The 15,378-nt window shown below is 35.4% G+C and overlaps 1 protein-coding gene across 1 annotated transcript in view; it reads left to right on the forward strand.

Moving 5' to 3' along the window:
- Dhx15 (DEAH-box helicase 15) overlaps window positions 1–15,378 on the forward strand; it is a 51,987-nt gene that overhangs the window by 21,790 nt on the left and 14,819 nt on the right. The window contains exons 4-6 of the mRNA XM_004624531.3: window positions 1,932–2,091; window positions 4,322–4,540; window positions 10,038–10,205. Of these exons, the coding sequence (XP_004624588.1) occupies window positions 1,932–2,091; window positions 4,322–4,540; window positions 10,038–10,205 (547 nt within the window). The remainder of the gene's footprint in view (window positions 1–1,931; window positions 2,092–4,321; window positions 4,541–10,037; window positions 10,206–15,378) is intronic.

Raw genomic sequence — 15,378 nt, forward strand, 5'->3', positions numbered from 1 at the left:
TCTTATACTAGGGAGACTATACGATATTTACACATGTGTGTCTGGTTTATTTCACTTATGAGTATAAGTTCAAGTGGCATCCACTTCAATATAAAGGCTTGCAGTTTATCACTTTGAGTTTTTTTAATGGCTGCCTACCATTTGTGATTGTGTCCTAGTATTTGACTAATTATGTTGGTGGATGTTCAAGTTTGCTTTTGCTTTTACAATTCCTGTCCTCAGTAGTCCTTAGTAGTGCCTTCTTGCGACATTCTGTGCATATTTTTTGACACCTCATCTGGAAATAAATTCCCCACAAGAGAAGTTGGTTAGGTTAAAGGGGATGCTTGAATTTTTATCAGCTTTTGCCAGATTGCCTTCCTTGGAGATTTTATCTGCTCTCACCAGTGAAGAATGAGCAAATAATAATCTCTTTCCTTACCTTTGCAGATGTGACATTGTTAAGTTTTTATCTATTGTAAGTGAAAAATGGAGCCAAACTTAAGATTTTAATTTGCATTTCTTTTGTATGAAATTGAACATCTTTTTGTGTTTGTGTTAGCCATTTGTGTATCTTTTTGGAATCTGAGACTATTGTTAGTCTTATTTTTCCAGGGTTTGCTACTTGGTTGACAGGAATTTTTTAGGGCTCTATTTTAAAGTGCTTCTCAATTTCAGTTTATATTTGAGAAATTGTGCAGCATTATAAAATTGATACCTGTTCATTTTCTTTGTCAATCTTAGAAGTGGTGGTAATTTTTTAAGTAGTACTTCAGAAAAAGTGAAATATACAAATGGAGTAAAGATGGGCTTAACTCACCAAAGTCTTTATATGTATGTATGTATGTATGTATAGAACTACATTTAAATGAATTAATGCAGAAGTTCACTTCTGTTCTACATTGTCAGTTCACTGAACTTACTGTTCTACCAGATGGCATTGGCTAAAAATAATCAAGTTGGTCTATGAAAGATTAGGGTAGACTAATTTTGAAGAAGAGCCAAAATGATGAAGTCATGCTGTTTTCTTGTTTTTGACTTTTAAATCTGTAAATAAAATCGTCAGCTTTTATTTAACTGAATGAACTGTGACTTCAGCACTTAAGGATATGCTGTGTTTTGTCCTGGTGTCAAACTAAGGACTCTTTTTATTAGTGACAGAAGTAGTTAGAGTGCAAAGGACAGGGAGATGGTGGACCTATATGATCTTGTTCAGAGCATTCTTGGTCTGATTACTGAATACATGATTCCTCTCCTATGATTCTATATTGACAGCCTTTTTATTGATCCATTTCTCAACCTGGTTTCTCTTTGGTTCTTTCAATCAGATGTCATTTGCCGTTATCTTTCATATGTGTAGCAGCATTTCCATAATACTGGCACTGCTCCAGGAACTTCATAAATGTATTTGTTATGTGCTTCTTTAAGGTCATCTCATCATCCTGGGGTGGGGAGAAAGTGGTAGGCTCAAAGGCCCAGCCTGTTGTAATCAACCCTGTTGGTACTTTTATTAAGTAAAGAATTGTTAAAACTTTGTTTTAAGCATACACTTACATATGGCAGCATTTTAGCAGTTTGATGCTATTTAAATGGTTTGTTGGTTTTGTTTTACAGGTTGAATACACTTTTTAAAGAAAAATTTAAGTGAAAATTGGGCTTTGGGGTTTTTGTGAAACTGTGCTCAGTATATTCTATAATCAGCATTGTGTTCTGTTTCATAGTACATTGCACTATTTAACAAGGTTTTATGACATGTCACTTGTTCAGCATATACTACTCCTAATAGACATCTTGATGCTTAACTTTTCACTTGATCATGATACAATAGCCTGTTAAGTTTGGGCAAGTTTTTTTCACTGGCCTAATGTCTTAATGTTTTATTTTTTGTGTCACTGAGTTTAGTTTTTAAATAACCTAAATGAACTTCAATCAGTAATTTTCTGTGAATGTAGGTATATGACTGATGGGATGTTACTTCGTGAAGCTATGAATGATCCCCTCCTGGAGCGTTACGGTGTAATAATTCTTGATGAGGCTCATGAAAGAACATTGGCTACAGATATCCTCATGGGTGTTTTGAAGGAAGTTGTAAGGCAGAGATCTGATTTAAAGGTAAAGTGATTTCTTTTATCTACCTAGTTCATTGTTTCTATAGATATATAAATGGGAGCATTGCTTACTAATGTTGCTTACTAATCAAATATTAAAAAACTGAAAAGTATTCATGTTTGTTCCTAAGGTACTTTGTTATGTTTTCATTTTTAGACTATATTTCTCCTTTCACATTTTTTTAGAAAGACAAATCTTTTTAGGTTCTAACCCACCCAGTTCTTTAATAATCTAATGGCTTTATTTTTTGGTATTTAGAGTACATACTCACCCTTGAATAAATATGTATAGAGACCATCTTTCTTTGAGGATAAAAGCTTTTTTCCTTTATAGCCATAAAACAAATCTTTATCCCAACACAAATGCATCCACTAGGACTCAGTGCCTGAATGTGGGGAATAAACATACCCAGGAAAATTGCCTTTTCAGAAATAAATTTTCCTGCCATCTTGCTGAGGTTTTTTCCCATTGCCTCTTGTACGTGAGGTAGTGTTACTTTTAAGGGGTTAAAACTGACCAAATATGACGTTCTCCACGGCATTTTAGTTTTTGTTTTGTTGTGTTCCATTCTTTGGGACTTAGACTAATTGTCAGTGATTGTTTGTGTGTACTATGTAAGTACTGTCGTTGTTCAATAAACTTTATTGAGGAAGTTTTGGGGAGCAACTTCCCAGAAAGAACGAAAGAACTCTGATAGTAGTGTTTGATGAAGTCTTTCTACTTAAATTTTAATTGTTCATATATGATTTACATAGGATATGACTAGTTATCTGACCTTGTGCCTAAACAACTTTTTTTTTTAATTAATAAATTTTTTTTTAGGGCTGGAGAGATGGCTCAGTGGTCTAAAGCACCTACTTGGAACAAGCTTGGCAAAGCACAGGGACCTCGGTTCGATCCCCCAGCACCACATGTCAGCCAGCCCCGCCCCCTGGTGGGCTGAGCTGGCCACACACACATAGACACAATAAATAAATGTAATAAATAAAAATAAATATTAAAAAAAATTTTTTTTAGCAGTACTGGCGATTGAATCCAGGGTCTTGCGCATAATAGGCACATGCTCTACCACTGAGCTAGGTTCCTAACATTTTTTTTTTTTTTTTTTTTACATTTTTTTTTTTATTGTGTGTGTGTGTGTGTGTGTGTGTGTGTGTGGCCAGCTCAGCCCACCAGGGGGCGGGGCCGGCTGGCATGTGGCACTGGGGGATTGAACCGTGGTCCCTGTGGTTTGCTAAGCTTGTTCCAAGTAGGTGCTTTAGACCACTGAGCCATCTCACCAGCCCCCCTAACATTTTTTTAAATTTTAAGATGGTGTATTGGGAGAACTACCCGCTCAGGCCCCCCTCCTGTCCCTCTCTTGGACAGGAGCTTTCTTTCTCTCAATAAATATATTCTGCTCATAAAAAAAAAAAAAAAAAAAAAAAAAAGGGTGTATGTTGGCCTGGTACTTGCCATGTTCCTGCTGAAGCCTCCCAAGTAACTGGTATTGGGGCGTGTCTCTACACCTGGCTGGAAAAGCCATTTTTGTACCATAACTTTGTGCAACAGTATAGTACACCATGGTTTAGAACAATTTTATATGAAATTGTGCTTATTAAGCATTATTTGGTAGAAAGTAGAAAATTTACACTTGTCTGCTACTTGATTTTTTAATTTCTTCCTGATTTTTGTCCATACGAAAGTTGTTTTGTCTTAAAAATATAGTAATAATCTTATACTTATTAATATTGTCCTTTACCAACCTGTTCACATATTTCTAAAGCTGATTTTATGAAAGCGATATTGCAGGTGATGTATTTTTAAAATTTTTTAGATAGAAATGCTGAGTGATGTCAAGTGCAAGGTACTGAGTTAATCTCCAGTACTGCAAAAAAAAAGAGAAAAAGAAATGTTGAGTGAGCTGCACTAATTATTTCTATGTCAGCTCGTCACCTTTCAGTATTTGGGATTGAACTTTGGCCTTTTTCTTGAGGTATTATATTTTCATCTTCACCCATTTTAATTTTAAGATAAGGTCCTGCTCTGTTTGCTGAGCTTGAATCTTCCTGCCTCAGTGATCCACAGGGCTGGGATTGTAGGTGTGTGCCACCACGGCCAGTTTGAATCAGTTTGTTTGAAGACTTTCATCACAGGCTTTGTAACTGATAGAACAGGGGAGGTGGTTTTTCTTGTTTTTTTAAGACCACATGAGAACCCTTAAAGACAACTTTAATTTGCTGTTTTATTTCAGGTTATAGTTATGAGTGCTACTCTAGATGCAGGAAAGTTCCAGATTTACTTTGATAACTGTCCCCTCTTAACTATTCCTGGACGCACACATCCTGTTGAGATCTTTTATACTCCAGAACCAGAGAGAGATTATCTCGAAGCAGCAATTCGAACAGTGATCCAGATACATATGTGTGAAGAGGAAGAAGGAGATCTCCTGCTTTTCCTAACTGGTCAAGAGGTATGGTCATTATTTGCTCTATTGTTCAGCCATTGGCCTATTATTTCTGTCAACAACTTTCAGCTTCAGAATTTAACACATATTAATCAATTTTTTATCTTAGGGTTCCAAATTTTAAAAATACTTTATTATATAAAATGTATGGTCTGTTGTATCTGTTGCCGTAGAACATCTTTTTAAATTTACTTATGTACTACTTAATTACCCTAAGAATATTGAGTACTTTGAGGATTTCATGTTTTAGCAAGTGTGGTCTCAACTTTGGAGACACCTTGGTTATAAGTAGTATTGTACTGAGGCATAAATTTGTGTCATAGCTGCTGTGAAATCAAGTAGTGATTATAGTTCGGGTGTTCATTTAGCAGAACACTCCTGTGTGTTCTCTTTTGTCTTCCATGTACTGAGGACTATAAGCATAAGGTGTTTTCATTGAAATTACCCACATTTTTAGATAGCAAATTATACTTTTTAAGTGTACTGGTTTTTAAGTTCTTGTCTACAGGGTTGTTTAAATATGTGTTGTGAAGTTCTTCAGATAAGTTCAGGATTGCTATTTGAATTCAAAACAAAACTTAGTTTTCCAAGAGGTTTTCTTAATTAGTTTTTCTTTTGTTCTGATGGGCTTTGTGAATTTTCTAGTGTGCTTCTGAAACATGGTAGATCAGATCTTGCTGAGTGGTAGGATCCTAGGCAACTTGTTAAACAGGGAGCTTTTTTGGTGATGCTGGAAATGTTCTGCATTTGTGTTCTTCACAGTGGTAGCTGCAAGGAAACAATGGGATTTGAGTACTGAAAGGTTGCTAGTGAAAGGAAAGACATTTATTTGAATTTAAATAGCTTCATGTGTAGGCCCACCTTTGTTTTTGTTTTTGCATGGTTCACTGGTGAAGAATTTCTTCTATATTTTTATAGGGTTGTACATTGATAAAAGAACATGAAAGTCAGATTAGTGGTAGGATACGAAGCTTAGCCTGTTTCAGCACCTTTTATAGTAAGAGATCTGTATTTGTAGTGAATGAATTGCCTCCCTGAGGGGTGTTTGTTAAATGAAAGCAGGTTTTTGCCTCTATTCCAGAGATGGCTGAAATAGCTGCAATTTGGAGATGAAATGTAGGAATCTGCATCTTCTACAAGCTCTTTGGAGCATTTTTATGTTTTTTTTAGGTTTAAGGGTGGTTCTTCCTAAAAAGGATGATTATTTTATCCAGTATGTCTGTGCTACATTAATAATACTGTAAATGGTGGTGTAGGAAATTGCTCTAGTCTGATTCAGAGATCAAAAGCCTTATGTGATTACCTCCCTCCAATACAGTGTTTAGATTCAGTAGAGCTGTTTGATAGGTAGTGTTTGACCAAATGCTTTGAGTTACCAAGTTAGCCTTGAGTTTCTTTGAAATTGTTCATGATCTGTGGCCCATTCACTGTGGTTTCCTATCTGTAAAGCAGGGCTTTTCAACTTCAGTGCTATGTATTTTGTGGCCTGATTGTTTTGTTATGGGATAGTGTAATACTTAACCTGGTTGTGTCAACCAAAGATGTCTGTAGACAATGTCAGGTGTCCCTGAGGGAAAGGGGATTCAGTGTCATTCACTGTGGGGAATTGTGCTTTTTCTTTTGAGAAGTAAAGGATGTTACTCGTTCATTTTTCCTCCCCTCCATATAAATGAAGTTACCGCTTGGCTGTTTTTTGATTTTTTTTTTTTTTTTTTTCCCCCATTTGTTTTTTTTTTTTTTTTTAAAGATAGGCTCTCACTGCATTATTTAGTCTGGCTGGCCTATGTGTAGCCCAGGCTGGCTTTCAGCTTGTGGTGATCCTCCTTCAGTCTCGTGAGTGCTAGGATTGTAGGCACATACCATTAAGCATAGTTGTATTTTTTATTTTTTTATATTTTAATAATTTTATTGAGAAGTAGCAATGAGATAGTTTCCAAACAGGTTAGTAGTACAGTTACAATAATTGATACATTGCATATTGTTGTTTTTGTAGTAGTTATTCCTAGTGTAAGATGCAGACATGATATCTTGTCTAAACACTATTCAAAACCTCATTGAATTAAGAGAAAGTAGCTGTATATTTATGCTATTCTGTATATATGTATATATATATATATAATATATATATATATACATATATGTATCTTCTTCCCCTCCCCACTACAAGATGGTCCATTCATATCCTCTTTTTGTTTACTTGTTTGTCAGGTATGTGTATTCCATTGCCATTCATACATTGTAGGTGCATGAATTCAGCAAAGTAATCCAATATAGCACAGTAGTCTATAATAGTTACAGGTTATCCTCAAGACTGGCAGTATCAGAAGTTGTTGACTTGAGCCTTTTACAGCTCAGCATATTAATATGACTTTACTTTTTAATACCTCGATTTTATACTTTTCTGCTGGATGGTTAAGACCAAGATAAAGCAAGACCTATATAACAAAATTGTAACTTTTGTATCTGACAAGATCAGTCAAATCCCCTCAGGACTTACCCTGAAACCCTGAAAAGCAGTTTGTAGATCTTTTGTCAGTGTCAGCCATGTGGATGAGTCCTGGCCATTCCTTCACCAGTTTGCTCTCTGAGAAAGCCTGAGAGAATGTTTTCTCTCCATGTGACTCTCTTTAGGCACACTCTGCATCATTGATCACTTTCTTCTGAGGCCCTATAGTCTACTTGCTCAGAAAATTTGGGACACCACTGAGTTACAGGTTGTTACAGTACAGGTTCTATGTCTTGAGTCCAAGACTGGTTTTATTTTTATTTTATTTATTTTTATTTTAATAATTTTATTGAGAAAAGTGGCAGTGAGATAGTTTCAGTAGCCTGGTTTTATTTTAAATTCAAAGTTTGCATGTAATTTGTAAGCATATGCTTACAAGTATACCAGATTTATTTTTTGATGGTACATAAGCATTCTGTAACATGTTGTGGAAACTGGAGACACTCGTTTTGTCCTTTTCTAGTCCATCGTTTCTCACTTTCTCCAAAGTGAATACTTTTTTTTTCCTTTCTTTACATGCCTGTTTAAAGTAGGCATTATGCTTAGGTAATTACATACATTTCAGTTCTGAAAAATCAAATGGCCTCACTGGTGAGAATTTGAAGGGTTTTCTGAGCTGTTGCATGCAGTTTGTATTTGGGCGGCTGTTAGTCCCATAGCTGGGGAAAGGAAAGACAGTAAGCCTCACCTTCTGTGTGCTTGTGTATGTTTTTTTTTTAAAAGTTCTCTTCAGATAACTAGTCTTTTGAAGCCCTGTGTATAGAGTTACTGTGTTTAGTAGAGGTGAATGAAGGCTATATAAGACATTATCACTTTTTTTGTGAAACTTTAATGTTAGAAGTTAATTTTGTAGATTCATGGAAATCTGTACTTTTCATAAATTTGAGTAGCTTCCATGAAATTTTGTAATCCTACGAAATAGGAAAGTGGAGTTTTTAAGACATTACCATTGTGACCACTTTCTTAATGGCAGTTCTGTAAGAAGAAAGGGTAGAGCCTAGTTTAAATTTGTAAAAGATTGGGCAAGATTTGAATTCTTAAAATGTTACTTTAACACATAAAATACAGACCTATGATTAAAATTAAATATTGCCAAGTGGAAGTCCTTAAAGGAAGAAGCTGTACTAAGTAGGTTAGGTAAGAGATTGTCATGGAAATACCAGTCATTTACAGGAGAGTGCTTGAAGATGTTGGGACTGTTTATTCCTTAAGCAGCATCCTCTTTTATCTGTTTGCTTAGTAAACTAATTTTTTCAGCACGTGTTGATTTCATAGTAAGATCCAAACAAATATATTGACATTAATGCTTTAGGAACTGAAAATCTCTCCGTGAATCAGAAATCTTGTACTTTTACACATATTCTTGAAATTGCTATTTACTAAATAGGTGTACTCGGTTTTTTTCTAGTTTATACTCTGATGATTGCAGATCAGCCTTCTGCACTGTCAGTATTTTCATTGGAAGGTTAAGAGAAAGATTTTATTGAAAAATTAAAAACTGTTTAAAGCTTATTTATGTAGAAACAAATGATGGGAAGTTTTCTTTATGCTTTAGAGGATATCTTTATATCCTTTGTAGTCATTTTGTTTTAGCACCATACATAGTAGTGTAAACTTAAAAGAAATATGATTTGGACACTAAATTTTAACAAATATGATTTGGACACTAAATTTTTTACGAGGTGAAATCTGAATATTTGTAGAGTTTAAGTATTTATTTTCCAGTTGTATGTATAGTAAAATTGACAAACTTGGAGGTGCTGTTGATGTTAGAAATCTGACTTTGTATTTATGGTGAATTTTTTTTTTTTTTTTTTAACTTGTTAGACATCCTAATTTTGTAATTGCATGCCAGCAGGGGGCATTCTAATCTAGATAGAGCATCTGAAAGCATTTTCTTTCTAAAGACATTTATTTCCTTTGTTAATCTTTTATTTGATTCACATTCCGTTTTCATTTTCTAGAAATGTGACACTCAAAAATTAAACTATATTGGATTTAAAAGGAAAATAATTCTAGGTGTATAAAAATCTTCCCTTTTTATCATTTTGTCTTTTGAATAAAAAATAATTTGTTGATGAACATAGCCTCTAATGATTGGGTCATTCATCTGCCTGGTACTTAACAGACATTCTAATGTACTAACTTGTCCAAGTTCAATTAAGTTATTACTTCAGTGAAGTTTAGAAGACACTAAATTTGTTTGGTGTATACTTCATTTTTCCATTTTTAAGTTCCTTTCCCATTCACAAAGCTGCCACCTTTCCTTTATCAATATTCCTTTCCCCCCTTCCTTTTGAACTTTCATTTCAGTGCAGATGCACCGGAGTACTTTCCTGTGTTAGAGAAAAATGTGAATCTGCTGTAAGATATTTGGGTTACCCTAGTTCTTAAATAGCAATGTTGATACTGTAAAGATGTTTGTTCTCATTAGGTACAATGAAGCAAATCTTCCATATAATTGCATTAGTGATACGTGACATTAAAGCCTAATTGGCATATTTAAAATATCTAGCACATCAATTTATTTTAGATTGTAAGAATTGAAAAGGTCAGGAGTGCAGTTAAATATTCCTGGGTGAGAAATTTCAGTTTTAGTACAATTTGTTGAGAATTAATTAGGAAATCTGACTTTTTAAAAGGGGGATATGGAATGCAAATCAGTTAATATTCAGTTGAATACAAAAATCAAAGTTTCTTAGGTGGTTTTAGGAATCTCATTGGATTTTGCTAAATTAGTTTTGGTTAAATAGAAAATAGGGTATCTGGGGGGCTGGGGAGATGGCTCAGTAGAATAAACGCTTTCCTGGAAAGCACAAGGACCTGAGTTCAATCCCTGGTTCCGCGGGGGTGGGGTGGGGTGGGGGAAGAAAACCAAGAAAATAGGGTATCCATGAAATAGAAGATTTCCTACATGAAAATGGCATAGAAAGGATGATATTTAAAATGCTTTACTATTTCAGTTTTCAGAGTCAAAGCTTTTTGTTGTTGTTGTAGGAAATTGATGAGGCCTGTAAGAGAATAAAGCGTGAGGTTGATGATTTGGGTCCTGAAGTTGGTGACATTAAAATCATTCCACTGTACTCCACGCTTCCGCCGCAGCAGCAGCAGCGCATCTTCGAGCCTCCACCTCCCAAAAAGCAGAATGGAGCCATTGGAAGAAAGGTAATGTTAGAAGTGCTGTGTAAGCATTCCGTTAGTACTGTAAAGGAATTGAGAAAGAACAGACTATGTTCAGTTTTAAGAACTAAGCATAGATGTTTTGATCTTCATTTTATACAACAGAATACTGTATTTCAAAAGCAGGTAGAAAAAAATATATTGAGGTAGAATTTTGTGTATAGTTTGACCATATCAGAAGAAAGTATACTACTGCTCCCCACTTACGCTGTGCTTCCTTAGCAAATGGAAGATTGGTTAGCGTGGGTCAAGAAGAAAGAAGGGCCATGTTTTGACTTTATCCCATTGAAGCCATTGGCTAAACTAAGCACTTCTCTTTTTGGTGCTTTGGCTTCTTTATAAGCTTTTTTTTTTTTTTTTTTAAGATTTGACAAAATTTTACGTGTATAAATTGTTGACTGCACAGATTTCTAATAGTAACACTCATCATCACACTGCCTAATAGAGGAGTTCCTTGAAGGCAGGAACTGTAATCTGTTGGAAGAGGCATGTGCCTGGCATAGACAAAGGAACAGGGTTATTCAGTTGTATCTTTTTGGTGCATTGGAGACAAGAAAGCAGATTTCCAGTGTGAAACAGCAGCTATATTTTATTTAGGTTTTAAGGTTTAGAGAGTCTAGTAGGTAATTTGAAAAAGTCAAAAGTACAGTATTTTGAACAGTTTAAAAAGCCGGAGGAGGGCCGGGGAGATAGCTCAGTAGAATAAGTGCTTGCCTGGCAAGCGCAGGGTCCTGATTTCAGTCCTCAGTACCGAAAAAAAAAAAGCCAGAGGAATTGAACCAGCTTGACTTTTAAGCCTAGTTATTAAGTTATATAACAGCTACATGTGAATGCTGTTAAGGTTCTTAATCTCTGGTCTTCGTTACTTGGGAGATTATTAAGGGTTAAAATGGTGTATACGTATAATTTTTCGATGACAGAGTTCCATTCCTGGTGACTACATTGTTAAATGAAAATGGTCACTAAGAGGGAAATTGTGTATAGTATTCACATTACAGTAATATTCAAAACAAAGAAATGGGGCTGGCCAGATAGCTCAGGGGATTAAAGTGCCTGCTTAGGCAGATACAGGGGCCAGGATTCGAGTCCTGGCCTTCAGTGCTGGCCCTACCCCTAGGGTTTGCTGAGAAGGTGGCTGAGACTGGGTGTTGGTGGCACAGGCCTGTAATCCCAGCACTTGGGAGGCTGAAAACAGGAGGATCACTATGAGTCTGATCTATGTAGTGAGACCCTGTAGACCCTGTACTAAAAATATGTTTAAGAAGGATTTTTTTTTTTTTTTTTGGCTGGCTCAGCCTGCCTTAAGGGTGGGTCTGGTAAGGCAGGTGGAGGTGAGGTTCTAATCACAGTATCCTGCTCCTGACTGCATTTGCATGAGCAGGCTAAAAATACATTTTAAAAAAAGAGAAAAAAAACAAAATGGTCAAAGTAAACTCCCCACTCAATGACTTTGCTTTATTTTCAGAATTTCTGAAATGCAGTACTGTAATGTATAACGGCAGAATTATAGTGCCAGTACTATATAAACAAGGTATACTGTATAAGAAAAAACATTGAAACTTAGCAACAGATGAAAAGAACTATATAAAAATACAATGATGGGTTGTAAGTCTGAATGTCAGGCTGTACTTCTGAACAGTGTTGCCTCACTTCAGTCATATGGCTGAACAGTTGTCAAATAGGTCATTAGGTGAATATCTGTATTTAGGAGGAACTAGCACAGTAGCTATGAACATCTTTTTATTACTATTGAAAATTGTGCTCATAACTTGTTAGTTAAAATTGAAGTCTCGTGAGAAGGTATAGATTCAGCTCTTTCAGTGCTTTTTTTCTGACCTTTTTTTTGGTGTGTAATACTTTCAATGACTACAGACAAGTTACATACTACAGAACAACATTTGATTGATAGAAAAAATGTCAGCTTTAGGGATTTTCATAGGTTAAGTATATTAAGCTTGACTTTTGAGAAATAGTCTAATTATAGTTCATTGTGTTAAACTTTTTTGTTATAATGCAAACAAAATTTAAAACATTTTTCTTGTTATTTTGTGTACATACTGAACTTTAGAGTAAACGTGATGTGTTTTTATTTTTGGGTTTTTTGGGGGTTTTTTTGTGGAACCAGGGATTGAACTCAGGCCCTTGCGCTTGCCTGGGAAGCGCTTATTACACTGAGCCATCTCCCCGACACCGAAAACGTGATGTTTTAAGTAACACTTGTACTATATAATTTTGAAGTTGCCCTTAATGAAAACATTCTCAATGGCCTCAATTTTGGCTTTCCACATTGATGGATACACACACATACTATTTCTTAAACCATTTCTATAGTAAGAAATCTAATAATGCATTCTCTATTCAAATTAAGGGATTAATTTGTTTTGAAATCATGTACATTGTAGATCTTTTTTTTTTTTTAATGAGTGAAACTGGCCTAAGGCAAGATTTGCTGCTTTTGTCCCATCTTTTTTTGGTGATTGTTAGAATTTTTGGAATGGTTCATAAATTTTCCAAATTCTTTTAAATGTGTAATGCTTTCATCTTTTTTTTAAATTTCAAGTTGCCTACCATTCCATGTTGTGTTATTGCAAGTCAACATGCTTCTTAGAAATTCAGATTGTAATCAATAAAACAAACACTGCATACATGAATTTAAGTGTGTAAATATAAATTTAACAATTTGCTTCCAATACCAAGACCATTGTCTATCTTTTCTTGTAGTTCTCATTATATTAAAATTCTTCCATATCTGAGCTTTGTTAGTTATTGATGTATTAGAAAGTGATACTCCATTTGGTGCCAGTCCAACAATACCTTTTGCAGAATCTACAACATATGCCTGTTCATAGACTGGACAGTCGGTTCTTTTCTTTCTCCATATTATAATCCTAACAATGTTGAGAACTTTGTCTTACTGAAAAGAATGACTCAGCCTTGCATGGATGCACACCTACCCTTGGCTTATAAATGAAATCTGAAGGCCACACACCACATCGATTTCTAGCAATAAGTGATGTTTTCCTTCAGCTTACCCTGAAAGGAGTAGTGTCATCATAGCCTCCCTGTGTCTGATCCTGGAGACAAGTGAAGCAGGACTTCTTGGTGGCTGGTGTGTTCTCATATGAGGAAGGACTCTGAAACCCGACAGTGGAAGCACAAATAAAAGCTTTTTACAGAGCTTACTCAGGAAGACTCTAAGCTTGAGCCATGTGTTCCCACTGGTGAGGGGAACAGCTGCCTGAACTGAGGTGGGCTTGCCATTAGAAGATTGCTGAGGGCTTTATCAGGTTTCATGGCTGATGAATGTGGACTTCTAACACATGCTAATTTCATGTTCTCAGTAATTGAGAAATGTAGAGAATAATACATGTATTTGTTTGAGGAGTATTTTAACTTATTTTGATACTTTTTGAAGTTTAAGTATTTGAGTTAAAAGCTAAAAGATTTTCAGGGTTTTGTTGTGTTTGTTAAAGGTAATGGGGATTAAATACAGAGCCTTCCTAATGAGCAACATCCTCAGTTCTTTGTTTTGAGGTAGGTCTCCCTAATTTGTCCAAGTAGGGGTTCAGAATTGTGGTTGTCCTGCCTAAGCCTCCCAGAGTACAAGCAGAAGAGTGGCACATATCCAGGAGGTCTCCATCTCCCCCTCCCCTTTCCCTTCCCCCTCCCTTTCCCCCTCCCCCCTTTCTCTTCCCCCTCCCTTTCCCCCCTTCTAAACAGAACTTGTCAGGAAGCCACTACCAGAACCCTCACCATCTCCTCCCACTTTTCTTTGAGATTATTCCTCATTAAATCACTTTAGACTCCTAGCCACTGTTTTTACAGATTCAATGGTATTAACATCAGCAGTGATTGTTTGGTTTATTTTTATTAATTTTGTCCATAAAATTGCTGGGTTTTCTGCATCTTAAATTTAAAATGTTCACTTTGGAATTTGATTAACAGTTTTCTCATCAGTTATGACAAAGGGCTTTGAAATTTGGCATGATCACTTATGATATGAGATCCTTTGACTTTTCTGAAAATCTGTGGCGAATATCCTAAGTCTAAATGAATCTTTGACCTCTTAGGCAGGGAAGTCACATTTACAACTATTGGAGTTATGAGTGTATAGGAAAGATAGCATATATAGGGAGTCTTCGAATTTACCTAAAGGTAATGGGACTACCTTAACTAGTTGATCATATCGAGAAATTTTTAATACATTTCTGGCCTAGAATAGCTGAAACGATTGTCTTCCAGAAATAACTCAAAAAACTTAAAATAATTTTCTCCACTATTCATGCAGACTTTGGATTTTCAGAAAAGTCAAATGATCTCATATCACAAGCATGTAGGTAGTTTTGTATAGTTTATAAGGGACCTCTTTTATTTCCTACAGTGCTATGTTAACTAGTCTAAATAATAGGTAAAGAATTCTAAAGGCAAATTGGAGTGTAGGTACATTAAAACCTTTGCAGTAGTACTAATCAATTCAGATTTTATTTCTAGCCTTGCATCTGGATTCAGTACTCTTACATATAAAAAGGTGTCTTTATAGAAGAATACTGCACCCAAGTTTTACTTAAGCCTATTAACGTTATGTGTCTTGTTTGCTTAATTGTACTGATTGTGAACAGTGGCTGATCAGGCTGAGTAATGTATTGTCATACCAAGTCACATGCAGTTTCTTAACACCTTTGCCGTTCGTCCTTTTATTTAATAAAAACATAAGCTTTTTTATTTTTCCCATGAATGATTGTGAAAGACTGTTAGATTTCAAGATTTCCTTTAGTATTTTGAGAAATGTACCTTTCAGTAGATAACATAATCAGAAAGTAAAAGCTGTCAACATATTACTACAAATTGCAAGTAAAATACTTAGCAGAACAAAAGCATATGGATTTTTAAAGCCACTTTATTTATAAAATAAAGGGTGAGTGTGGGTATGTGTTCCCAAAAATGAAAAAGCAGGAACAAATACAAGACGTTGTATTTTTGGTGTATGCCTGTAGGCATTCTTGTGCACATGCCTTAGCTGACCTTTTGTAGGTAGTCTGTTCTCTTATGAGGAGATTTTACCCTACCCTTCAGCTACTGTCCTTAGGACCATTTTCTGAGCAAAGCTTTCCTTATCTTTGCTCTGGAAATAACCTCTTAAATTTCACTGCACATCTTT

Source organism: Octodon degus, unplaced genomic scaffold (genome assembly GCF_000260255.1).
Source record: "Octodon degus isolate 3935 unplaced genomic scaffold, OctDeg1.0 scaffold00006, whole genome shotgun sequence".
NCBI classification, from domain to species: domain Eukaryota; kingdom Metazoa; phylum Chordata; class Mammalia; order Rodentia; family Octodontidae; genus Octodon; species Octodon degus.